The 26,637-nt window shown below is 36.9% G+C and overlaps 1 protein-coding gene across 4 annotated transcripts in view; it reads right to left on the bottom strand.

The window, feature by feature from the left end:
* The window catches only part of ARID4B (AT-rich interaction domain 4B), a 153,955-nt gene that overhangs the window by 49,162 nt on the left and 78,156 nt on the right, over positions 1 to 26,637 (bottom strand). For all 4 annotated transcript variants that reach the window (XM_023240382.2, XM_011287214.4, XM_019814300.3 and 1 more), the window contains exons 7-12: positions 21,130 to 21,221; positions 12,418 to 12,556; positions 6,872 to 6,951; positions 4,852 to 4,928; positions 3,365 to 3,519; positions 355 to 427 (exon numbers count right to left, since the gene is read on the bottom strand). In XM_023240382.2, coding sequence (XP_023096150.1) covers positions 355 to 427; positions 3,365 to 3,519; positions 4,852 to 4,928; positions 6,872 to 6,951; positions 12,418 to 12,556; positions 21,130 to 21,221 — 616 coding nt within the window. The remainder of the gene's footprint in view (positions 1 to 354; positions 428 to 3,364; positions 3,520 to 4,851; positions 4,929 to 6,871; positions 6,952 to 12,417; positions 12,557 to 21,129; positions 21,222 to 26,637) is intronic.

The raw sequence follows: 26,637 nt of genomic DNA, 5'->3' as shown, positions 1-26,637 counted from the left end.
GGAAGTCTTTTTACTAGAGGAATCTATGTAGGTACAAATAAAATGGTACTATGATTACCATTCAGCTACTGCTCCCTAGTCGTAAGAGTTCTTTGGGAACCCATGGATGGAGGGCAGATAGGCAGAACAGAATGCAGGCCATATGGGTCCATGGCCATAATATCCATCAAAATACTGTCAAATTCCTCCTCCCATGTACTATATGCCAGGTACTATGCCAGGTGCTGGTGATGCTGGCAGGCAGTAAGGCAGCCATGATTATTAGTGATATGAAGCTTAATGAACAGAATTCTTCATGGTTTTTTTATTCATGGTTATTGTTGTACAGGTAGCACATTTAAAAATAAAACTCACCTCTATCCTCCATAAATTTGTACAACTGCTGAAGAAAGTTCTCCCTTTCTTCTGGAAATGGTTCTATTTCTTCCTAATTTTAGTCACAGAAGAATAGAATGTTATTTTCCTCAATTAAACATCATAATAACACAAGATTTCCTACTAAAAGCAAAGACTAACATTTACTAAAATATTTCAAAGACATTTTACCAAGTAAAAATTATTTCTTAACACTAAGATGTTCAAAACCAGGCAAGTCTAGACATTTTATGCTTTCCAAAGGAATATGCCTTAAAAGGTATCTCAACAGCGATAATCCCAAATGTAAATTCTCATATAAGTAGTACGAGATAAGACTAGCAAGATGGTTCATGAGCTTTTTCCCATATCAGAGATCTATCTACTCTTTAAGTCAGGGCCACAGGCTCAAGAAGACCTACTCTCACTTATATTAAATTGGGTCAGGGTTTCACATCACAACAGACTATCTTGTTGCTCCTCCAGAACTATACGCGTGTGGGTCCCCTTAGCTGTAACTCCAAGTATCCTTCATGATATACAGCCCCACTGTGCAGCACTTCAAGCTAACAAAATCAGTAAAGTGGGGAACGAACTTGATCTACAATACCTGAAGATTCAAACTTAGGGAAATCTTCAAGTAATAAAATAGTTCCCCGATTTATCAATTACAAGGGAGGGACTAGCTTCTTGCTGCTGTGGCCAGGGGCTGTGGCAGTAGGGAGCTGGTCCTGAAGCGACCTGCAAGGAGCAGGGTAGTAGGTGAGATGGAGGAACTCGTCGATTCAGTGACTATCATCCATTCAACAAACCATTTAGCGAGCACCAGCGAGCGTAGGCACTGTGCTAGGTGCTGACTCAGATAAAAGAAAAGTGAGCGATGGAGCCTGCCGTTAGAGCACATGATCGGGAGTAACTGTGAAGAAAGTGATTCCAAACGTACACCTAGGACCTGCAGTTACTCTGGCTGAAACCAATGTATTTCTGACAGTAACACTCCAGACCATACTTTTCAACTGACAGTCTAAATAAACCTAAATATATCATTTTACTTTAAAAATCATGTGTCTAATGCCATTGTTTTGACATCTGCCCCTTTATTTTAAAAGCTAGCAGAGCAAAGGAAGGCAAGGTAAAAACAAGAAACAAAAATCCATGTTGATAAACTATTAAGTTTGCCAGTTGAGCAGAGAAGAATAAATGACAATTATTAATTTCTTTATGTAAAAACCTACACTTCTCAGTTTAAACATGGTCCACAGAAGGTGGGTTTTAGTAAGGCAGTCAGATACAAATCTAAGGAAACCTATTTTCTAGATATGATCTTAAATGCCCCCTGATACAATATTTGGCTTTCATAAACTGCCAAACTTATTCCTGTCCCCAAAATTTAGTGAAGTTTGTATTTAATGTAAAAGAAAATGATTAACTGGAAACCAGATTTGCTTTCACCAAAACATTTCTAAAACACAAATCTAAGCAATAAAAATTTTAGTAACTAATATTTATTGATCATCATATATTTACAAGTTATACATTATGAGACACTCTGAGTAGGAGCACAGGGAACACCGAACCCCTGAGGAGCTTACAGGGGAGAAAACTGACAATAAGTGCACGTGCGTGTGTGTAAATGATAAAAACATGCACAAGGAAAGGGAGTAATTAAGCAAATGGAGCGATTAACTTTCCTGAGGTGAGGGAGGTGATGCTGCACAGGTTTCCCTTTACAGAGGGATCGTGTTAGTAGGGTTTTGAAACTGAACGGGAGTTTGCCAGGCTAACTGGGGGAGGAAAGGCAAGAGCACTGTAGGCAGAGGTACTGGTATGTGTACAGGCTGGGAAGAGGCAAGGTATGTAATTTAATATCGCCACAGCATCAAGTTCAAAATGGCAAGGTACACCAAGAGAAGTGGTAAAAAGGCAGGACTGGATTGTAAAAGAAGTTCTGTAAGTGAAGCTTGACTTTTAAGGTGCTAAGAAGCTACTGGGAAAGTTTGAAGCAAAGGACTGCTTGTTCATTTTAGCATTTTAAACAAAAAGCGGGAGGGGGAGAAGGCTGAAGCTGAGAAACTTTTACACTACACATTGTCATCACAGATCACTAGGTCATAAAACATAAACTCTGAAACAATCCTATTTCATGAATAGTTGTTTATTACAATTAAATGGCAGAATTTCAGCACTTACCGAAAATATTACATATTGAGATTAACTTACTTAGTTTCCTGAAAACATTCACTCCAATTCACTTCAAGGTCAAATATACAGCCTTCACTACCTACACCATTCACCTGTAACTTTTATGAAATCGTTCAACAAACCACTGAAGAGTACAGTGGTACAATGTCACTAGTAATACCATGGACAGCTTTTGTTGGTACTTATCACTGCTAGATCTAAAGTACCAGTTATAATAAAATCTAACACTTCACCTACTAGATCCATACAAATTCACAGATGACTTATTTATGATCTAATTAGAACTAGCCACTCATCTGTGTTAGACGTAATTATTTATGTTTTTCTGAATCAAAGAGGTATTAAAGGTATTAATCCTTTTTGCTGACTATTCTTCTAATACTAGATGGAAGATGTATTTTATACTTCTCTAGGTATTTCAATAAAATATGCAGATGAAAACACTGTACCAGGTGACAGTGGTCCACAGGATGATGAAAAGGCACATGAAAATAGAGATTTGCTACGTTAGGTGTGTATTTCCCTTATTATCTGATAAACCAGAAAAAGCACATCATCATTAAGAAACATTTTTGAGATTACTGAAATAACTGTATTTAGTATTTTCAATTTCACAAGACTATATTTCTATTTTAAGTAAGCAAGCAAACTACCTGGTTATGGCGGATATCACAACACAGTTTTATTATGAAATATCTCTAACACTAAAAATACTTAAGTGATTGACGACTTCATGCCAAATCCTAACTCACAAAGGAAACTGAAGTGTTATTTCTAATTTTAGGAGACATCAACCATTTTCAATTACCTCTTCTTCACTGCTATTATCTTCCTTTTCTTTTTCATCATCTTCCTCCTCTTCTTCTTCCTCTGCTTCACTGCTAGAACTATCTTCTTTCAGTTCAGTCTTCCAGTTAGCAGGAATCGTTCTACTTTTGTGAAATTCAAGTGCCTGATCAAAGGCTGGAAAGAGGACCATAAACTAGGTGAACTGGAGAAATTAAGACAACTGATTTGTCTAATAGTAGTAAAAAAGATTAAAAAAAAAAAAAAGTAAAACTACTGTGCTAACACCACTGACATCTGTGAAGTGTCTGCTACGTGCCAGGCACTGCGCACTGTAGTAACTCATTTCAAACCCAACCATCCGAAGCATCAGGCACCCATTTTATAGACGGCGAACTGCTGCTACTGAAGGGGACTTAGGTTCAAACAAAGAACAGTTTTCTTCTTTTACACAAAAACTAAACATGCCTAGTAAAAACAACTTTAAGACTGGTACATTTCTGATCATTTGTCCAACAAATGACTATGAATCAGCATCATATATCAAAGCCGCTGTAATGAACATACGTTATAGCTGAAGATATTCTATAAATACACATTAGCTTCATTTCTAGTTAAACCTGAATTAAAATTAAAGTAATAATCAGCTTAAACTAAAATTAGCTAGACACAGTTATTTTCAGTTTATAATACATGGAAATAAACTCAAATTCTTGGTGATTTTTAACCAGTCTACATAGCATACTATTAGATTTGATGAATATGGGTGAAAGGAAAATAAAGTTATTTACAAAGCTAAAAACCAAGCAAAAAATGCAATTATGATATATTCCTCAATAAAATATGACTATTGTTACACTATGAGACATGCCAAATCAAAACTACTTTTGACTTCTGTTTCTACCATCCTTAGGAACTAGTATTTTATTTACTAGGCAAAAGAAAGGCTATAGTAATTAGCTGGTAATATAGTTCTTTGCCACTTTTAGATTACTGCCCCTGACTATAAGCTAAGAAAGAAAAAAGAAACCCTATAGTAACAAAAGACACCTAGGTTTACAAAAGTATAATTCACACAGAACCAACTATAACTTCAAAGACAGGATTATAAAAAATATTATTTTTATTTTATTTATTTGTTTATTTTAATGTTCATTGATTTTTGAGAGAAAAAGAGAGGGGGGGGAGAGAGAGAGAGAGAGAGAGAGAGAGAGAGAGAGAGAGAGAGAGTGTGTGTGTGTGTGTGTGTGTGTGTGTGTGTGTGTGTGAGGGGGGAGGCACAGAATCCAAAGCAGGCTCCAGGCTCTGAGCTGCCAGCACAGAGCCCAACACGGGGCTCAAACTCATGAACCACAAGATCATGACCCAAGCCAAAGTCAGATGCTTAACTGACTAAGCCACCCAAATGCCCCCAAAATACATTTTTTAAAGAGCAAAAGAAAGTTTGATCTTCAAAAACACTTCAGCAGTTGTTAAGTTAACCATAAACTATTCCAAGATTATCCTTACCTTGTTTTAATATCGCATCAGGCTTTGGTGCAGAGTCACTAGTAATTTCATGGACATCCTTTCTTGGCACTGAAGTACTACATTATTTTTTTTTTAATTTTAAAGAAAAAAAAAGCCACAAAAAACACAACAGAAATTAAGAGTTGAATTACACACTACAGAAAAATATTAAAAATATGAAAACATTAACATTTACAATGAAAGTGATTGCACAGTGCTGCAAGTCCCAAATAAAATGCTAAGCAGAATGTTGAAATAGGTCATCATCTACAGAAGGACCCCACCTTGAGAGGTGTTTTTCAAACAAGATATTCTCAAATATCAGGAGTCCCTGGCTAAATGTAACACTGAAAACAGGGAGGCTAATGAACATAATAGTAAATGAAAATACTTTGATGGCAGGATCAATCCAATAAAAAAAGAAGTCAAATAGTAAGAATTTGCCATTGTCTTGGAATAATCACAAGAAATTACTGAATTTAAGACTGGAAGAAAATGTACTTGTTTATACTATAAATGTTCTTCTAAGAACTGTTTTTAAGCTGGATTCTAGGCTCACAAGCAAACTTCTAATATATAACTTAGTCTTTTATGGAACTCCCCAATCATAAGGAGGGAGGGAGTCAGATGTAAGCAACTGGAAGAATTTCTATCATATGTATCACATTCATCTCCTATTTTACAATAATAAATCATCCTTCAGTATCATTCAGCTCTTCTGCATTTGGTCTGCATCAATCTACAAACGCCAGAAAACTATTCCAAATACATTTGTCAGCCAGCCTATTTTTAATTTTTATTCAAAAAATTTCAAATACATACAAAAGAGAATAAAACAGTGCAATGAAACACCATATACCCATTCTCCAACTACAATAATCATAAAGTCAGTCACTTTCACTTATACCCCTACCTACTTCCTCCCAACCCATGTGGATTACTTTGAAGGAAATTTGAGATATTATATAACTTGATTTGTGATATACTTCACATGAGTTTTAAAAGAAAATTCTTTTTAAAAATCATAAACAGGGGCGCCTGCGTGGCTCAGTCCATTGAGCATCCGACTTCGGCTCAGGTCATGATCTCACAGCTCGTGAGTTCGAGCCCCGTGTCAGGCTCTGTGCTGACAGCTCAGAGCCTGGAGCCTGCTTCGGATTCTGTGTCTCCCTCTCTCTCTGCCCCAACCCACTCGCATTCTGTCTCTGTCTCTCTCAAAAACAAACATTAAAAAAAAATTTTTTTTAATCATAAGCAATACCATTACTACACATTTAAAAGTTAACAATAATTTCCTAATACCATTGAACCAGTATTCAACTTTAATATTCAAATTCCTGATTATCTCCATTTTGTTAAAGTGGATTTCATAAATTGTTTTTAAAAATCACTTCCTAGAACCTGAAAACCCAAACACCAATCTTAAAATGTGATGATCCTTTTAAGGTATAAGCACAGAATAAGGCCAAGTATAAAATACATGACTTTTCTAGTCACATAATTCTTAAAGGGGGAAAAAAAACCACAGAAATTCATAACTCAGTTCCAGAAAGGCTCTATATGAAAAATCACTTGAACACTTAATACATTTGCAGTAACCCATTTTAATCCACAGGCTACTATACAAGTTGAATGTTACACAACAGGTATCAGTATAACCATTAGAACTAAAAATATTAGGGCTCAATTAAATATTCCAGAATAGTAAAGACATCAATAAATATAGCGATCAAATATTAGATACAGTAGATATATCTAAATGTGCCTGAACAAATCACCAGCTATTATACTATACAGGCAAATACTGACAAACTCTGGGAGTTTAGAAAAAAATAAAATAAACAAGTAAGGCATACTGTAAGACCACTTAAATGATAATGTGAAAAAGGATCACACTTCCAAATATTCTGTATGATGAAAAGTAAAAGCATAAGGTCATTGGAAATAATTAATTTATTATCATTTACTATCCTAACTTGGAAAAACAGCATATTTTTAACCTCCAGTGAATTATACTTACAATTTACCATCTTTGAAAGATCGAACAAGAATATTGTCTTTTTTCACAGCAATTTCATCACTACAATCAGGACAAACCACCTTTAAAAAACAAAAAAGTGTAAACTATTAAAACTAAAAGCACATTTACAGTTGTGTATCAATTATTAAAATCCTTTTAAAAGACAGTTTCAGGGGCGCCTGGGTGGCTCAGTCGGTTAAGTGTCTGACTTCAGCTCAGGTCATGATCTCCTGGTTCGGGAGTTCAAGCCCCACCTCAGGCTCTGTGCTGACAGCCCAGAGCCTAGAGCCTGCCTCAGATTCTGTCTCCCTCTCTTGGGCTCTCGCTCTCTCTCTCTCTCAAAAATAAACATTAAAAAAAAATTTTTTTTAAATAAAAGATAGTTTCAGCTTAAAGCTTAAAAACGAATTTTAGTTTGTAGGGTAAACAGGTACACACACATGAAAATACACACAAATGATTTTAAATTTACATCCTATATCCTTCCAGCCTTCTTGATTCCCCACATTGTTTCTGGCACTGGCTTGGTGTTGAAACCAGAAGCGTGGCCATGGCTCGACTGAAGCTGTGGACCAAGTTCTAGTTAGAAACAGAACACTGGAATGAAAGGGGAGGCTGGGGTGGAAAAAAGAGCTAAAGCCAGAGGGTCTGCAGCATGGCTGGGAGAACAGAAACCAAAATGGGAGCAAGTATCAGAGCAGTCTCTAACTTAAAAAAGGTAGAGATGAGTTCCACTTATTACTTACATTTAAATATCCGTAACAGGCACTAAAATTTCTTCCCAATGCTACCCACTCTAAAAAGTAACTGTTATAAAGAAGATACCTTTCTGGAGGCTACATAAGATTTCCTACTAACAGAAGAAGATTTACTTTAGTTGGAGTCACCTCAGCTGCTATTTAAAGTGAGGTTCAAGCATTCCTTCCTAAAGGCTAATGCAAGACGCCTATAAACTTTTAGTATTTTAATTCCAAGACAGCCCACTATGTACACCAGGAACAATGAAAAATGGGCTAAATAAGTATGACAGGTTTGTTTTAAGGACAGTCTCATTAGCTCTGAAAAATGACAATGGTACATAAAGGCCATTTATTCTCACCACAGGTCAGAAAGGAGCTAGAAACAGGTGAGTTCTAATTTCATCTTTAAAAAGTTAGTTCACATTTTCCGTAACAGCAACTGCAGTGCACCAGGCATTCCTTAAATACTGACAGCACTGTGAATAAACTCACTGATGAAAGTCTGCTACATGGGGCGGCTGGGTGGCTCAGTTGGTTGAACGTCTGACTTCGGCTCAGGTCATGATCTCACAGTTCGCAAGTTCGAGCCCCACGTCAGGCCCTGGGCTGACCGCTAGGAGCCTGGAGCCTGCTTCGGATTCTGTGTTTCCTTCTCTCTCTGCCCCTCCCCCATTTGCACTCTGCCTCTCATTTGAACATAAATAAACATTAAAACATTTTTAAAAAAAGAAAAAAGTCTGCTCTATGTATTAGCATCCAAGGAAACTTCCTTGTCATTTCAAAAAAGTCCTCCAGTAGGGACGCCTGCCATGGGTCGCTCAGTTGGTTAAGCGTCCGACTCCTGGTTTCAGCTCATAGCAATGATTCCGCAGTTTGTGAGCTTGAACCCTGTGTTGGGCTCTGTGCTGTCAGCGCAGAGCCAGCTTGGGATTCTCTCTCCCTCCCTCTCCCCCAAAATAAATGTAAAAAATCTCTGAAGTAAATACTTAATATTTGGTCTAATCATGCTATAGATACTAACTACCACATCAGGGTACTGTACTAGATGCCAGAGAACACAGAAGCCCAGACAGTCACCGCTCCTCCCTACACGGAGCTTGTACTCTAGTTGGGAAGACAAGCACTAACTAAGAGAGTACACACTGATTTAACTGCTATTGCGTTAAGTCCTTATGTAGGTAATCAGGGACCACTTTTTAAAAAATTTTTTTTAATGTTTATCTATTTTTGAGAGAGAGCGAGCGAGCAGAGGAGGGGCAGAAAGAAAGGCAGACACAGAATCCAAAGCAGGCTCCAGGCTCTGAGCTGTCAGTACAGAGCCTGATGTGGGACTCAAACCTACAAACTCCAAGATCGTGACCTGAGCCAAAGTCGGACGCTTAACCGACTGAGCCACCCAGGCACCCCACAGGACCACTTCCTTGAAGGCACAACATTTAAGCTCAGCTTTCAAGCCTGAGTAGGAGGTGGCTTGACATGGGATGTACACGTACGCACGTATATGCAGCAAAGGGGTGCACTGCAAGCAGAGGAAACTAATCACAGGAAGCGTCAGAGACAGGAAGCAGTGGAACCCTGTTCCAGAGAGCAAAAGGGCGGTGTGGCTAACTTTCTGCCTGGAGTGATTAAGAGAGATGAAAAGGGTTCAGATTTTCTGGTTAATTCTTAGAATAAAATCTAAAATCTTTAAGGAAAGGCTCTGAGGAAGGATAATGTTAAGAATTACTTAGGCGGTGCCTGGCTGGCTCAGTCAGAGGAGCAAGTGAGTTTTGATCTCGGGGTTCTGAGTTCAAGCCCCATGTGGGACACAGAGATTATTTAAATAAATCCAACTTTAAAAAAAAGAATAGGGGCGCCTGGGTGGCTCAGTTGGTTGAGTGTCTGACTTCAGCTCAGGTCATGATCTCAACTGTCCATGAGTTCGAGCCCTGTGTTAGGCTCTGTGCTGACAGCTCGGAGCCTGGAGCCCGTTTCAGATCCTGTGTCTCCCCGTCTCTCTGCCCCTCCCCCACTCATGCTCGCTCGCGCTCTGTCTCTCTCTCTCTCTGTCAAAAATAAACATTAAAAAAAGAATAAAAATAAAATTAAGTTACAATTATTTTTATTTATTTATTAAAATGGAATTAAAACATCCAGGTAAGAGGTGGTGACTTGGCTGCAGAGTGGTGGCAATGGCAAATTAAAGAAAAGAGAACTATGAGAGATAATTAGGGAAGTGAAGAGATGAGCAAGCAGAGGGATGCTCAGGTTTCTGTCTTGCGCAAATGATGTCATTCACGGTGAGAGGAAACAATGGAGAAGGGCCAAGTTTCGGAAGAAGGGAGGAGAGAATACATTTAGTTTTAAATTTATTAAGTTTTGAGGTGGCTGAAGGACATCCAAATGGAGATACTAAATAGAGAGATACCCAAGTCTAGAGCTCACAATGGAGGTCTGAACTGTGATATAAACTTGGGAGTCAACAGCCTAAATACTAAGGGTCTCAAACTTAGGTCTAAAACTATGAATAAAATCTACCTTTTTTTCCTCATGGTTTTTGCAGTCCTCCACTTGACCAACTGAGCTATTGAAGGAATCACACTTTCTCATGGGTTTCAAAAATTACATATATGATAGCTTTGGCCGATGCTGCTGGTGGTGTGTAAGTGGGATCGCTTTCCATTCTGCCACAGGAATGATAATCCGTATTTCATCCTGTTCACCCATGTATGTTCTTTTCTTGGTCCCTAAGGCATTTCAGTTTGTTAACTCTGCAACCAATGCTATAAAAGGGGATGAGATCACCCAAAAGAGAATACAGAGTGATATATTCTGAACCTTGAACAGCAACATTTCAAGGTTGGTTAGAGGAGAAACCATGAAGGAAACTGAAAAAGACAACTGCATGAGTCATGGAAGCTAAGATTTCCTTCTCTTAAAATGGGGGTAAATACCACTTATCTTCAGTCTCAGGAATAAAGGAGACTGTTTATACTGACAAGCTCAGCACAGTGCCTGGCCAGGGGAGATGCTAAACCCATGGAGGTTGCTCACAGGTCCTCGGAGTACGCAACTGTTTCCTAGCATGATGTTACGAAATACTCGTAAAATTTACTCAATTTATAAAAACTAATTTTAAAAATTGAAACCCAAATACTATTTATGTTATTATGTCAAGATTGTTTGATTTAGAACACAAGTTTATACCCTAGTTGACAAAAAGTACTCATCACTGTCCAAAAGATCTCACTTTGGGGGGAAGGATTACATATATGAATAATTCTAAGATTCTTTAAATGATAATGAGATGGTTCCTAAGCAGATTACTGACAATTCAACATCATAAATCCTTAAATATTTTTCCCATCATCAAGAAAACTATTCAGAAATTATGGTGAGAGAATCATAATACTGAATATACTAACAGTGAAAAAATTAATATTCCTGTTGTTTTAGAAAAAGACACAGAGAACTTTTTTTTTTAAGTTTATTTATTTTTGAGAGAGACAGAGCACGAGCAGGGGAGGGGCAAAGAGAGAGGGAGACACAGAATCCAAAGCAGGCTCCAGGCTCTGAGTTGTTAGCACAGCCTGGGCTGTGGGTGCCTGGGTGGCTTAGTTGGTTAAGCGTCCAACTCTTGATTTTCAGCTCAGGTCATGATCTCACCGTCTGTGGGATCGAAGCCCCGTTACTGGCTCTGCGCTGACAGCATGGAGCCTGCTTGGGATTCTTTCTCTCCTCTCCTTGCCCCTCCCCAGTTCGTGCATGCACATGCTCTCTCAGAAACAAACAAACAAACAAACATTAAAAAACAAAACAAAACATGTTTTCAGGGGCACCTGTATGGTTCAGTTGGTTAAGCATCCAATTCTTGATTTTTGGCTCAGGTCATGATCTCACTGTTCCTAAGATAAAGCCCTGTGTTGGCTCTCCACTGACAGGGTGAAGCCTGCTTGGGATTCTTTCTCCCTCTCTCTCCACTCCTCCACCCCTCTCTCAAAATAAATAATTAAACATTAAAAAAAAAAATGTTTTCAAAAGAAATTCTTACAAAGAAATCTTAGTGCTTAAGGAAAAAAGAAATGATCTCATACGTTGACACTTAAGTTTTCAGTTTATTACCCAACTTACTTCGACTTTCCAATACTCAGTTTCCTTATCACTAAGTGAGGATAAATAATAATACCTGCCTCATAGTCCCTGTAAAGGTCTTAGCACAGTCCCTGCATACAACAGGCATCCAATAAATACTGGATGGACAGATGGATATATGCAAAGGTACAAAGGTATCATAAAGCATTTATATTTATTAAAACAAATAATTACCATCTTTAGCTTTAATTATAAGATACAATGTTAAGTTTTAACTGAAAGAACGGGCATTTACTGGGCAATTATTTTGTGCAAAACACTGAACGGAGCTCAGGATAAAGAATATAAAACATGTTCACTGAAAAGGAGGATAGACAGACATCATTTTAGTTAACAGTAGAAAAAGAAAGTCTCCTCTTCTGCAATCTTCTGCATGATGAATTTAGGAGTTGTAAAAATTTGCATTATGACTTTTCTACCCAAAATAGAAAGAGAAGTATAATGAACTCTCATATGCCTAGCCTCTAAAATTACCAAAATTTGGCCTTTCTTGGATGACTTCAAGAGTTCTTGGTACTCAAAGACAATTTTGAAAGTAATATTTGTGTAAACTAAATGATGCTAAAACCATTTCCCCACTTTGTACTTGTGAAAAATGCTAGTAAGATTATCAGTTGTCCTCTTCATGAACTTAAATAGTTGAAAGTTAAACTCTTTTATACTGAAGTTACTCACCAATGCAGGAAACCACAGTGCTTTCTTTTTATCCAAACTAACGTAATCTACACATACAACTTTTCCTAGTAGCTCATCAATCTGTTTCCTATCATCCTCATCTTCATCACTGGAGGATGAAGAAGACTCTTCCTCTGGTCTAGGAAAAGAAAAAAAAAAAAAAAGATATTTCCATTTATCTTCACAGAGAATGAGCATACCAAGCTGATAAATACAGGTGTTCCAGAAATCTTATCCCATTTTCAAAAACCTACAGAATGGCAAATTTAAATTTTTATATAATTTTCTAAATTTCTAAAGAATAATAAAAAGGGTTATCATTAAAAGAAAGCACATAATTTTCCTAAAAATCTCTTGGAAAGAACACAATACTCAAAAACCTTAAGGCCCTATATGAAACATCCCAGTACTACACAAAAATACAGTAGATGCTACTCTCAAAAGAGTTGGGAGTTCCCAAGATATTAAATGTTATACTCCTAGTACAAAGATAATTTTAAAAAGGGAAAAAGAGGGGCGCCTGGGTGGCGCAGTCGGTTAAGCGTCCGACTTCAGCCAGGTCACGATCTCGCGGTCCGTGAGTTCGAGCCCCGCGTCAGACTCTGGGCTGATGGCTCAGAGCCTGGAGCCTGTTTCCGATTCTGTGTCTCCCTCTCTCTATGCCCCTCCCCTGTTCATGCTCTGTCTCTCTCTGTCCCAAAAATAAATAAAAACGTTAAAAAAAAAATTTTTTTTAAAAAAAGGGAAAAAGATTTTTATTTATGGGGAGGTTAGGGTGGTGGAGAAGACAATCTGCTAAGAGATCAGAATTGCTATCCTTAATATCAAATATACACAAACTAGGCACTGACAAAATGTATAATATTGTTATTTTGTTGTTTTTTTGTATAACATTGTTATTTTGTATTATATTAAAAATTCCTTTCAGTTTACACTGTATATTGGACTAGTAAGTTAGAAAGAAGTTACCTGTCCACAGAAAAAGAGACTATCTAAAACTACCCACGTGATGTTATACAAAAGTATAGTAGAAATGAAAACTAAAAAAGAAAAAAAAAATCACACAAAACAAACAAAAATTCTACCTTTGAATCTGGTTCTAAGAAAGCCCACAATCAGTGTTAAAGAAAATAAAGATTATGACAATGATGGCTCAAAATGCTCAGAGTAAGTAAAGACACTAAGAAATGAATACACAGGGACTCCTGAGTGGCTCAGTCAGTTGAGCGTCCAACTCTTGATTTCAGCTCAGGTCATGATCCCAGGGTCATGGGATCAAGCCCCATGTCAGTCTCAGTGCCGAGTGTGGTGTATGCTTAAGATTCTCTCTGTCTCTCTCTGCCCCTCTCCCCTGCTTGCTTTCACTCTCTAAAATAAAAAAAAAAAAAAGTTTAAAAGAAATTTTTAAAGGTTTTAAAAAAAGAAATAAATAAACCACTGCAATGTATGTTCTTTTTATAAAATAAAATTGAATAATGGCGAATATTGATTACCTACGGGGATGAAAACATTTTTGAGATACTCAGCAATGACCAAGTTCACGGACAAAAAATGTAAGCTGAAAAATCATTTTAAAACCTTAAACATGATTTATCTATTTGGTTGATTGGCATAAATCTAATATATTCTAAATTTGTCTCGATGCCTTTCCAAAGGGATGGAGATATAAATGTCACTCCTTTATATTTATACACTTCAACGTAAATATTTTTAAAAAACCCCAAAAAAACTATTGTAATAAGATTAAACATTTTAGAACAATATGGGAAATATCACTATTTGATTTCAATGATCAAGTAACTTAAAACTTTTCTCCTGGCAGAAACAAAGCAAATTTTCCAAGTTTGCTGCTGAGAACCAGGATACTTCAAATGGCACTTATAGTAATTTAACTGCTACTCAGAAAGTAACAGAAGGTAGGAAAAACCAATACAGCTTGGTATTAGCAAAGCACAAAACCTTAAAAATAGACACACAGCTTCCGGCAGTCATGACAGACTTCCCAAGTCTGAGTTCTACTTGATTACAAGTGTTTCTCAAGGGCAATGACTTTTCTCTCTCCACTTTCTAGTGGCTGTAGAACACAACCAACCTTAAAACCATAATCACTGCTTTTTCAAAGCAGTTATAAAAAACTTATTCAGCTAGGATTTAATAGACACCCTTTAAGTCATTATCATTAGCAAGACAGAAAGTCCCAGTATCACAGATAACATAGATCACATCTGTAAAACAGAGAGAGAAAACCGGGCTTTATTTGACTAACAAAGTCATCTGCATCTTTATGAAAATTCTCATTTGTTTCTTAAGACTTAACAAGCATGAAGGCTTCAGACATGAGAAAGTTACATATATATACATATATATGTATATATATATAAAAGGGCTGCCTACATAAAATACCTATCCGCTTTACATACTAAATGTCCAAGTTCCACTCTAAAACCATTTCCCATTCATGGACTAGATTTCTTCCCCTCGACTCCCCAAATGAAGACTTTGTTCCCACAATGCTTGTTTCCCTCTCCTGTCAATTTTTCTGCCTCTGCTATATTGAGTCCTATCAGCATACCCTTATTTCCACTAACGTGCTTTATTTCTCCCACTTAAAAAAAAAAAAAAATCCCCTGCGGCACCTTGGTGGCTCAGTTGGTTAAGCAGCAGACTTGGGCTCAGGTCATGATCTCACAGCTCGTGGGTCTCAGTCCCCAGCTGGGCTCTGCACTAACATCTCGGAGCTCAGAGTCTGGAGCCTGCTTGGGATTGTCTCCCCCTCTCTTTGTCCCTCCCCCACTTGTGCTTGCTCTCTCTCTCTCTCTCTCTCTCTCTCAACAATAAATAAATTAACAAACATTTTAAAAAGAAAAATCCCCTGACCTCACTTTCTCCACCAGTTACTAGCACCTCATTTTCCTACTCCCCCTTTGCAGTCAAACAGAGCCTGGAATGCTCTATTCCCCAGACATTTGGAAACACTCAACTCTTCTAAGTCTCTGTTCAAATGTCATCTCAATGAGGTTACCGTGACTGTCCCATTCAAATTTAGAATCTGCCCGTCCCAACCTCTCCTTTTATTGTTTTCCCACAGCACTGAAAAATCTATCATGCTATATAATCTGCTTAATTCGTTCATACGTTTTCTCCTTCTGACCCATCTCCCCCGTATGAGAGAATATAAGCCTCAGGGCAGACATCTTATCAATGCCTGTTTATTCACTGATATATTCCAAGTACCTGAACAGTGCTTGGCACAAGCATAGATATTCAATACATATTTGCTGACTAAATAAATGGAACTGAATAGATTTCTTTCTCTCTACTATGGTATATCTAATTTTATTTCTCCTGAAATCACAAAATGTAAACAAGTGTCATACCGTACACAACCAGTGTAAACCACACCATTATATGCACCTAGGACCCCTTTAACTTCTCCTCTTACAGGAGTTTGGTCAGGAAATAATTTACACAAGACAAGCACTCAATGAACTGATGGAACAAAAATAAATGAGCATCAAAAGTATTTTAAGGGAGCAAATACAGAGCAAGCAGAGAACCTGCCTGGTTTTTATTCCCCTTTGACGTTGTTGCTTCTTTGGTAGTAAGAAAGTATTTGTTTACTTGAGCCAGAACAAAATACTGTACTGTCTTTGTGAAATAACATCTGATGATGCCACTGGAAACAAAGCTAATTACACAGAAATGTTTACAAGCACAGACCAACAGCTAATTACTTAAAGCTGATCACAATTAACTGTAAGAATTACAATTATAAATTAATTTTCACCATTAATTGTGAATCAAGTAAGAAGAACTTAAGACAAGACATGTGCCAAAGAACAGCAAATGATGAAACACAAGCAGAAAACTCAGCTAGGAACTTCAGAGGCTCAATTTGGAAATGTAATTCTGACTTCAATGCTCCTTATTATTTCAGGCAAGTAACTCAGTTTCAAATTTTGCACACTAAATTAAAAAGCTGTTTTCCCCTAAGTTTTATCAAGAAGGAAACCAGAATCAAATTGTCATATCAAAATAAAACAGCAAATAATTAAAAAGTCTTCCAGAATTCGACAGTGGTACTGGTTGCACAGTCTGTGAATACACTAAAAAACAAGGCACACTGTACACTTTTCAAGGGTGAATTGTGATATGTTAAATGCATTGCAATAAAAAAAAATTTTTAAAGATCTGCAGACCTGTAAATGTCAGTTACAAATCACTAGTTTATTGGGTAAACTTTAGCGCTGTCAGAGAGTAAAATCTGTGCCCATAAATAATTGCTATCAAGAATCATTATGGGCCTTATTATGCTTTATTCTTGTTCTGAACAGGAAAAAAAAATGGCAAGCAGACTGATTTCCTACTGTAGCAGCTGCATATATACTTTTGCCTCATTACTGGAAAACACTTTGAGGGGGTGAGGATACACCGATTTTTCTATAATTTCAGGCATTGTATTGTTTAGGCAGAATCAAACAAAATACCTGTATACAATGGCTAAATTAAGGGAAATTTTCAACTTGCTTTAAAAAACTAGAGAATAATAATCTTAAGAAAATACTTAAATACATTAGAATTAACTAAAGGTAGAAGATACATAAAATTCATCTGAAGGAAGGTGTCAAAAATCATCAATTTTTGGAAGAGCTGGAGGCTGATTTACTGGTATGTGGATTAACAGTTGTTAAAAGAAAATAAAGGTAGTGGTATACTATGCAACAATGGAGTCTGGGGAATCCTGGGAAGAGATAACTTCATTTATCTTTGTATAAAATAACATTTTATTTATTTTTTATTTTTATTAAAAAAAATTTTTTTAACGTTTATTTATTTTTGAGAAGAGAGAGACAGAGCATGAGCAGGGGAGGAGAGAGAAAGAGGGAGACACAGAATCTGAAACGGGCTCCAGGTTCCGAGCTGTCAGCACAGAGCCCGATGTGGGGCTCAAATTCACAGACCGTGAGATCATGACCTGAGCTGAAGTCGGATGCTTAACCGACTAAGCCACCCAGGTGCCCCTGTACAAAATTACATTTTAAATGACAATCAGGGAACCAAAAGTGAAGACTTTTTTAGTTGAGTAATGGAAGCAGAAATGAAGGTCAGATAAATGACCTTAAGGTCCGAGTCCAAGACTCTGTTGTAGAAAATCACTCAGAAAGGGGAGAAAGAACTTTGAGGAAGTATAATTAAGAAGAAGGGAATTTCCAACTGTGGTACTTGCCTGTAGCGCCTACATACTACGGCATAAGGTGCTAATAAACAAGAACATTACGTGCTTTGGCCATGAGAATGACCACAATAGCGAGCAGGAAGGGACAGTAAGCCAAACAAGGTGACGGATGAGCAGGGCGTCATTCCCTACAAGTTAATTCTCAACCTTCGGTCTGCCATACATTGCACGTACGTAATATAATCCCAATAGCAAATCTTTCATTATTCACAACAGGAAAATCACTTACTTAGATATTTGCTGGAGTCTTTAAAAAGCAAAGATCAACTTGCTCAGTGACAACTGCATGCTTTAGTCTCATCTTCAAGAAAGGGAGACCTCAGCTAATAGATTTTTTAATACATCATAATTTTGGGCCACTTTTGTAGATCACTCTAGGTGATATTCTATAAACGATCTTTAAATTTATTTTTATACATCTAGATCACAGTTGAAGAAAGGTAAAACATGTCTAAATATTAGATGCCATCTTTTTCAAAGTTTAAAAAGAATTTTTGATAGATACAAAAACAGTTTTTCCTGCAATATATAATATAATATAATATAATATAATATAATATAATATAATATAATATAATATAATACAGAAATGTTTCAAAAAATTCAAATGTAGGGGTGACTGAGTGGCTCAGTTAGTTAAGCAGCTGACTTCGGCTCAGGTCAAGAACTTGTGGTTCATAAATTCGAGCCCTGCGTCAGGCTCTGTGCTGAAGGCGTGGAACCCAGAGCCTGCTTCGGATTCTACGTTTCTGTCTTTCTCTGCCCCTCCCCTGCTCATGCTCTGTCTCTTTCTCTCTCAAAAATAAATTAAAAAATTAAAAAGCAATATAAAAAAAATAAATAATTCAAATATACCCCAAAACAGTTCTACCTATTAGACATAAACAATAAGTAGGCAGAATTTTTATAAACTCACATATAGACACATTTTATGAATGAACTCATGTTACATATCAATAGTTCATGAAAATTTTTTCATTCAATTCATGATGTATCTAGTATTTACATAGTGCTTCCTATATAAACACTTTAAGAATTCATTTAATCTTTGCAACAACTCTGAAAGATAGGTAATATCTCAATTTTACAGATGAGAAAATTGAGGCATGAAAAGACCAAGTAAAATGCCCAAGGTTATACAGCAAGGAAGTGGCAGAAACAGTTATTCACACCCAGGTCACCGACTCCACAGTTCACACTCGTAACAACTGGGCAACACTACCACTCTCAAAAGCTAGAGAAGTAGAAATCTTCACTAATGAAATAATTTTACATTAAATACACCCCATCTCACTGTTCCGACATCATGATGCATAATTAGAAGTTGACTACTAAACTATGGGAAGACTAATGAGCAATGGTAGATAAAAACTTTTAATATACAATTGAAGTCATTAATTTTCAAACAGACATCAAAAGATTTATCTTATAAGCGCTTCAGTGAATATTTTATGGCAATGTTAACAGCCCTCAAAAAAAGTGATAACATTATTAGATCACAGTAACATCAAATAATCACAAAAGGACTCTTTCATGTGAATAATGTCATCATACATTTTTCACTTATTTTTCTTCCTGGATAGAATTTTTCAAATTTTAAACGTCATACGCACAAGAGTAAATAAGAGTTACACCCTGAGTACCCTAAAAATAATTAAGTCATCAGCAAGCTAAATCACAAGTGAGAGAAATTATTCACTTAGTAATTAAGAAAAACATTTTCTTAAAGTATCAGAGTTAAGGGGGAAAAAAAAAAAAAAAAAAGCATGGCCTGAATCACAAGTACAGTAGGAAAGTACTATTATCAAATATTTTTTCAACGCAAGTATCAGTCTTTCCATTTTCTCCCTCAATGAGACACTATTTATTTACTGTTAAAACTAACTTGGAAAGTAACTGAAGTACTACTCTATCTAAGTAAGAGTCAATCAGTGAATGGGTAAAGGTCCATGGAACATGGGTGAGTTCAAGTCCTGGTCCTTTCCTTCCTGTGTTCTTTGGATTACTTATTGTGTATGAAAGCAATTTCCCCAGTTTTTAGTATGGGTAAAAGCAAGACCTATCTTCAGGAGTTTTCTGTAAGGCTGAAAGTAACATGAGACACAGTGCTTACCCCAGTCCTGTCTCAAAAGCTCGGCCACAATTAGATTTAATACCTAACTCAAAATACTGAATGAAAGCATTCACTTACACTAAAAATTTCATAATCCAACTCACTATTTATTTTTAACAGCTACTCTGAAAATATTTGGGCTTAGACTCATTAAAAATTTGTTAATTTTATCCAAGTAAAATGTTCAAAATTGTTTTTGAAACAACCTCCAACAGAGTAAATTAAAAACCCATCCCTTCAATTTTCTTCTCCTGCTCCTGTGGAGGCAACTATGTTTTTAACTATTTTAGTTATTTCTTTGAGAGTTACTGCCTTATCTCTAAAGAATATTCTTATACTGGTATTATACATTTTAGACATTATTCTGACTTCCTATTGTTACTAGGACTCAACTTTTATGTTTAAGACACCTCCTCACCCTCCATCCTATATTGTTTTCCTTTCTTAGATAATTTCCAGGGGGAGTTACTTAATGCCTTCGCTATTTGTTCTCTATTTGTTAAGATGATATCTTTAATTTCCTCCCAGTGTTTCATTATATCAGGTAATCAAGTCCTCCTTTTTAATAGAGACTTCAATTCCTCCATTCTGCCTTCTACTGACTACCAGCATCTAGTGTTAATATGGAGAAGTCTGATGCCATTCTGCTTCTCAGTCCTTTGCAATAAATTATTTTTCTTTTGGCAACTGTTTGAAGATTGTTTCTTTATCTCTGATGACCCCTTTGATCCTGTGATCCTTTTTAATGTAGAGCCTTTGGAGCCTAAGCACGTCCCATTAAAAGTAATTTGTTAGGTAGAATATATGTCACAACTGCAAGACATAAAAATAAGTGATGGTTTCTGTCAAGGAGATTATTAGGAAGAGAAAACAAATACTACAATAACAACAACAGGTGAAATACTACCTTTGACATGAGATAAATGCACAGAATTCAGAGGGTTCAGAGAAAAGAAAACACATCTGTTTTCAAGGAAAGAGCAGGGAGACACAAAAAGTTCACATAAAGGTGGGAGCATTTCTGTTGGAGGACTGAATGTGTGAGTCAATGACATGAAAGGGTGGCATCTAAGAAAGAAAAAAAGAGCATGAATAAAAACATGATATCAGGAAAACAAAGGCTGTATTCAGCGAATACTGACCATAGCATCAAGATACATGTAGGGAGAAATGGCAGGCAGATATACACCTGTTAAGGCTGGCTGAGCACGGAGAATCTCAAACACCCGTGCTAAGGAGTCTGAAATTACTATTAGATCCAGTTAGCATTTTGCAAATTACAATTTAAAATTAATAACTATAAAACAATACTAGAAGGAGAAATGAATTCAGGTTCAACTAACAGTTATGAAAATGGACTTACATATGATTAGATCTTCTTCCTCTATTTGTTTTCTTTCCTATGACTGGAGTGCCAAAATGTTCAGGGTTGGTGAGTGGGAGCTGGTCTAATGTCTGTGGGTAAGAACATAAACCCAGCACAGTTATTACGTTGCAAGTTCTTTATCCTTTTTAAACCAAATCAGTTTAATATGCTTAGATTTTAAGATTAAAAACTGCCCCCAAGGAAGACTAAAATACAACTTTCCTAAAGATTGAAACTGTCATTTCAAAGATATTAGAATCAAGATGAATGAGCCCACTGCTGGAAAAAAGCAAAAAAGAAAAAGTGAAAAGAAATTTATTCTTCTTTCCACATGGTTTCGTTATCTATTTGAAGGCTGACAGACTTCTAAGAATGATTAAAATACAAACCAGACACTAGAAAATAGATTTCAGAGATAAAAACCTACATGTAAGGACCTAACACCTAAACTGGGACCAACTGCTACTCAAATTTCTCTTTGTTCAAAGGAAATCATAATCCATAACATAGAATTCTTGTAAGTAACAAAATCATCCCAAAAAACGCATCAATTGCTTGGAGAACGGCTTTAGATAGGCTGTATTACTACTTTGCAAACATTTTCTACAATAAACCTTTTTTTAAAAAAAAAAAGAAAACGTAGGGGCACCTGGGTGGCTCAGTCAGTTGAACGACCCACTTTGGCTCAGGTCATGATCTCACAGCTCGTGAGTTTGAGCCCCGTATCAGGCTCTGTGCTGACAGCTCGGAGACTGGAGCCTGCTTCGGATTCTGTCTTCCTCTCTCTCTGCCCCTAACCCACTTGCATTGTCTGTCTCTCTCAAAAATAAATAAACATTAAAAAAAAAAAAAAAAGAAAAGAAAAGAAATGTAAAACTTAGCTTTTCTACATTTAATTTCCCCTTCCTTTTTAATCTGCAACATCCAATACAGTGCTTGGTATGAAGACAGTGATCAATAAGAAAACATTTCTTCTTGTCAACTGACAGTTCATGTCAAACCTTTGTCCCTCATCCCATTCTGAAACAACGATTTCCAGGTGAGGAACTGGTTATTGATTAAAAGCAGAATGAAGAAAAAAGGGATTTTGGAATGATTCCTTTCATTTCTCAGTATCTAGTATTTCTTAAATTTTTCTTGCCATCATTTCCTGAAAAGGTTTCTGTATCTAAAAAGTTAAGGTATTGATCTAAAGACACTATCCCAACTAACTTCATTCTGAGTATCAGTTTTGATAATATTCCTACTTTCTCTGCATTTTTAAGATCTTTCACACAAGTGCTATTCCTTTCATCACTCCAGTAGACGCTCTGCTGTTACAGATAATGTCATGAATGCCAGGGGAACTAAAGATCCCAGAAAAACTGTCAGGATGGACAGAAGGGTGAGTAAGTACTTAGGATAGAAAGTTCTCAGGGCGCCTGGGTGGCGCAGTCGGTTGAGCGTCCGACTTCAGCCAGGTCACGATCTCGCGGTCCGTGAGTTCGAGCCCCGCGTCAGGCTCTGGGCTGATGGCTCGGAGCCTGGAGCCTGTTTCCGATTCTGTGTCTCCCTCTCTCTCTGCCCCTCCCCCGTTCATGCTCTGTCTCTCTCTATCCCAAAAATAAATAAAAAACGTTGAAAAAAAAATTTTTTAAAGGAAGTTCTCAAAGTAATAAACCAGGGTGTTACATGAAAGGGTATACACCAACTTAGATTTTTTTTTTAAGATCAGATAGCTAAATACAAACTAACGTTAATATTCAAAAGGAAATTTTTAATTTTTATTTTTAAAACAGGTAATTTTGTCAAAACGATGATGAACTAAAATGTGAAAGGGGCAAGCATACTAGTAATCTATGGTGTTTTAACTTAAGTAAATGTATTTGAGATACATATAACCAGGTGTCCAACAACAGTAAAAGGTACTATCCATAAAACATGAAAAATAATTCCTTCAAAAGATAGGTTTATAGGGCATAAAACCTAATCCTACAAATTTAGTTTGTTTAAATTGGGCACTTAAAAAATATTTGGAGGCAAAGTTGGTCCAAATACAATAATCTGCCAAATAAAAACTCTTTAGAAGCCACTTGTCATTAATTCCTAACTATGCTTCCCATGGGCAAAAATTTCAAAGCACTATATTTGGTAAACAGAAAATAAATTAATCTGGGTTCACTTTCTCACCTTACTCCCCTACAACTGAAGTTGCTCTCCTGAAAGCAAAGATTTCTATTCAGTACTGTGATTTCTATTTCAAGCATCTGCTAGTCACTAGTTACAGGAAAGAAAATACCCAGGATTTCTGATTTCCCTCCCTATGTAATACTTAGAACAGTAAGAAGCAGTATCTCTGTCCCTGGCCTCCAATCATGTCCAGGGAAATAGAAGCACATCTAATTCAAGTGACAGAAAAGACTGAGGTGAGGGTAGAATCTGTCTTGTCTAAGCCTAAAAAGTAATGAGCAGAGACCCCGGCCATATTGAAGGCTAAAAGAAAATTTCACAGGCCTGGGGGAAACATTCCTATATCCGTTACCTAACTGGGCTGCAGGAAATATGGAGCTGAGATTTTCTCTCACTTTTCTTTAGTTTTCACCTGCATGTAGTAAATGCACAGAGAATACCAGCTGATGAAACTACTTCTGAATGACAGACTCAAATTAGGAATGTCCTCCAGAAATGCCCAAACACTCAGGCAATGGGCAACATCCTCACTAAGGTGGTTATGGTAGAACCAGCGATTTTAGTGTTGGAATTCAGAGGACTGAAGTGCTATTGTGATCTCCTATCATGGAAATCTCGAATTTAAATCTTCATTTAAGTATGTAGCTTATTAATGGAACTACTGAGCCCCCATACTGCCAGTATGATATGGCTTTTTGCTCAAAGGCCAAAGTTATTACCAATAACAATGCCCTGAAGAATCTTTCAAAAAATTAAAGATGCTTTTTTGAGAATATCAAAAATAACAAATTAAGGGAAAGAATATATAGATGGCATATTAAATACATTCCTGGCCATGTTACCACAGAACTCAATACATTCATAATTTTAAAATATCTGATTGATTAATGCTTTTTCTCCTCCAACAGACGGTAAACTACTCTCAGGATAAATTCCAGGGCTACTTGGCTTATGCTTGTCTCTAGTACCGAACATAGCACCTGGCTTAGGACAATAGTAAGGGACAGTACACCAATATTCCAAGTACCCGCCAGCAAAATATGAAATCTAACACATTTGGACACACATGGTAAAAGTGATCCTCCTAGAAGGTAAGAAGGATACACTGAGCTACTTGCTCATGTTGCTTCAGCCTTTACACTATAACTGTCTTATGAACTATAAAATTCTCCTGACAAAAACAAAATATTTTAGATATTTCTCTGAATTAAAAAAAAATAAGGCACATGCCTTCACTTAGCAGATGAAAAGTCAAGTCTTCAAGCCCCCATATTCACCGACCTACTATACCTGTACACACGTTCTAAGGGAAATGAAATTATTTCTAAGAATTACATGAACTTCGGGTTCCTGGCTGGCTTGGTCAGAAGAGGGTGAGACTCTTGATCTTGCGGTCATAAGTTCAAGCCCCAGGTTGGGTGCAGAGATTACTTACATAAATAAAACTTAAAAAAAAACAAAACAAAACTATATAAACTTATAAAGAATTCTGTTACTTCATCAGTCTGTGTAAGAAGCCAAATTCACTGCAAATTCTAAAGTTTTTTTCCTGTATTTGAACCTTCACAATTAATTCAACAAATATTTCCTGAAGGTTTTTGTGTAGAAAACTCTCCTGGGAAAAGAAAAGCCATCAAAATGACAAAAACATGGCTATTAACTCAAACAGCTTAAAATCTCACAGGGAAAATAAGAAAAGTAATTTAAAAAAAATCAAATAAGAGTAAGAGAAGTGCTGAAGGATCAAACGATAGAGGGATCAAATTTGGTTAGAAATTTGTCATGGAAGACATCATGGAGGAATACTAAGAGGAGCAGTGCTCAGCAGAAACCAAGAAATGAATTTGAACCAAATTCTGAAAATACCAAGTAGTCTTATAAGACAGAAGGACAGGGAAATGGAGAAATGAGGCACTTGGGTGGCTCAGTTGGTGGAACACACAACTCTTAATTCATCTTGGAGTTGTGAGTTCCAGCCACTATGGGTGTAGAGAGAGTACTTAAAAGTGAAAAGAAAAAGAAAATTGAAAGAGAAAGAAAAGAGAAACGAAATGAAAACTGAAACAGAAAGAGAAACGAAACAAAACAAAAAGAAAAAAGAAAAAGGAAGGACAGAGAAATGGTACAATAGGAAAAACAGGCTGGAATCGTAATATACAGAACCTGTCCCAAATTCGGAATTGGAATAAGAATTCAATTATTAAAAAGAGAAGAAAATATTTTCAAAACAAGAGAATACAAAAAAAGTCTAATAGTTTAATAAATAATATTAATAAGTTCCCAAAGAGGGGCAACTTGGGTGGCTCAGTCGGTTAAGCATCTGGCTCTTGATTTCGGCTCAGGCCATGATCTCACGGTTCATGAGATTGAGCCCAACTGTCAGGCTCTGTGATGATGTGCAGAGCCTGTTTAGGATATTCTCTCTCTCTCTCTCTCTCTTTCTCTCCCCCTCTCTCTCTACCCCTCCCTCCCTCTCTCTCTCAAAACAAACAAAATAATATAATCCCAAAGAAACACTGTTCTAAATAGTGACAAGAAAAAAGGAAATGATGGTTTGATCACACTATGCATTAATTAATATTTATAGACTAGACTAGAAAATAGAATACTTCAACCATACGCCTTTTTAAAATTCTGGATTACAAGCTAGTAACTTACAGAACTTTGTGAACCCTCCCTCCATTCTCAATAACTTAACACCCTTCAATTCTAGAACATGGCTTTGGTACTAGAAAATACTGGTTTGAGAACCAGCTCTGACCATCAGTTTCACCATCTGTAAATTGCAGATAATAATGCTATCTACTTCATAACGTTGTTAATGTGATGATGTACATAAAGCAGTGAGCAGGGGCGCCTGCGTGGCTCAGTCGGTTGAGCGTCCGACTTCATCTCAGGTCATGATCTCACGGTCCATGAGTTCGAGCCCTGCGTCGGGCTCTGTGCTGACAGCTCAGAGCCTGGAGCCTGCTTCGGTTTCTGTGTTTCCCTCTCTCTCTCTGACCCTCTCCTGTTCACGCTCTGTCTCTCTCTGTCTCAAAAATAAATAAACATTAAAAAAAAATAAAAAAAAGAAAAAGAAAAAGCAGTGAGCCAAGTCCCTGGCAAATATAAGCACTTCATTTATTCATCCAACTACGACTTATTTCAGTTCCTACACTATGCCAGGCACTGTTCTAGGAACTGGGAACAAGTGGTGAAGAAGACACATTAAAAAACGTGCCCTAGGGGCGCCTGGGTGGCGCAGTCGGTTAAGCGTCCCACTTCAGCCAGGTCACGATCTCACGGTCCATGAGTTCGAGCCCCGCGTCAGGCTCTGTGCTGACAGCTCAGAGC

Source organism: Felis catus, chromosome D2 (assembly GCF_018350175.1).
Source record: "Felis catus isolate Fca126 chromosome D2, F.catus_Fca126_mat1.0, whole genome shotgun sequence".
Taxonomy (NCBI): Eukaryota; Metazoa; Chordata; class Mammalia; order Carnivora; family Felidae; genus Felis; species Felis catus.
This window is presented reverse-complemented; position numbering and strand designations above follow the sequence as displayed.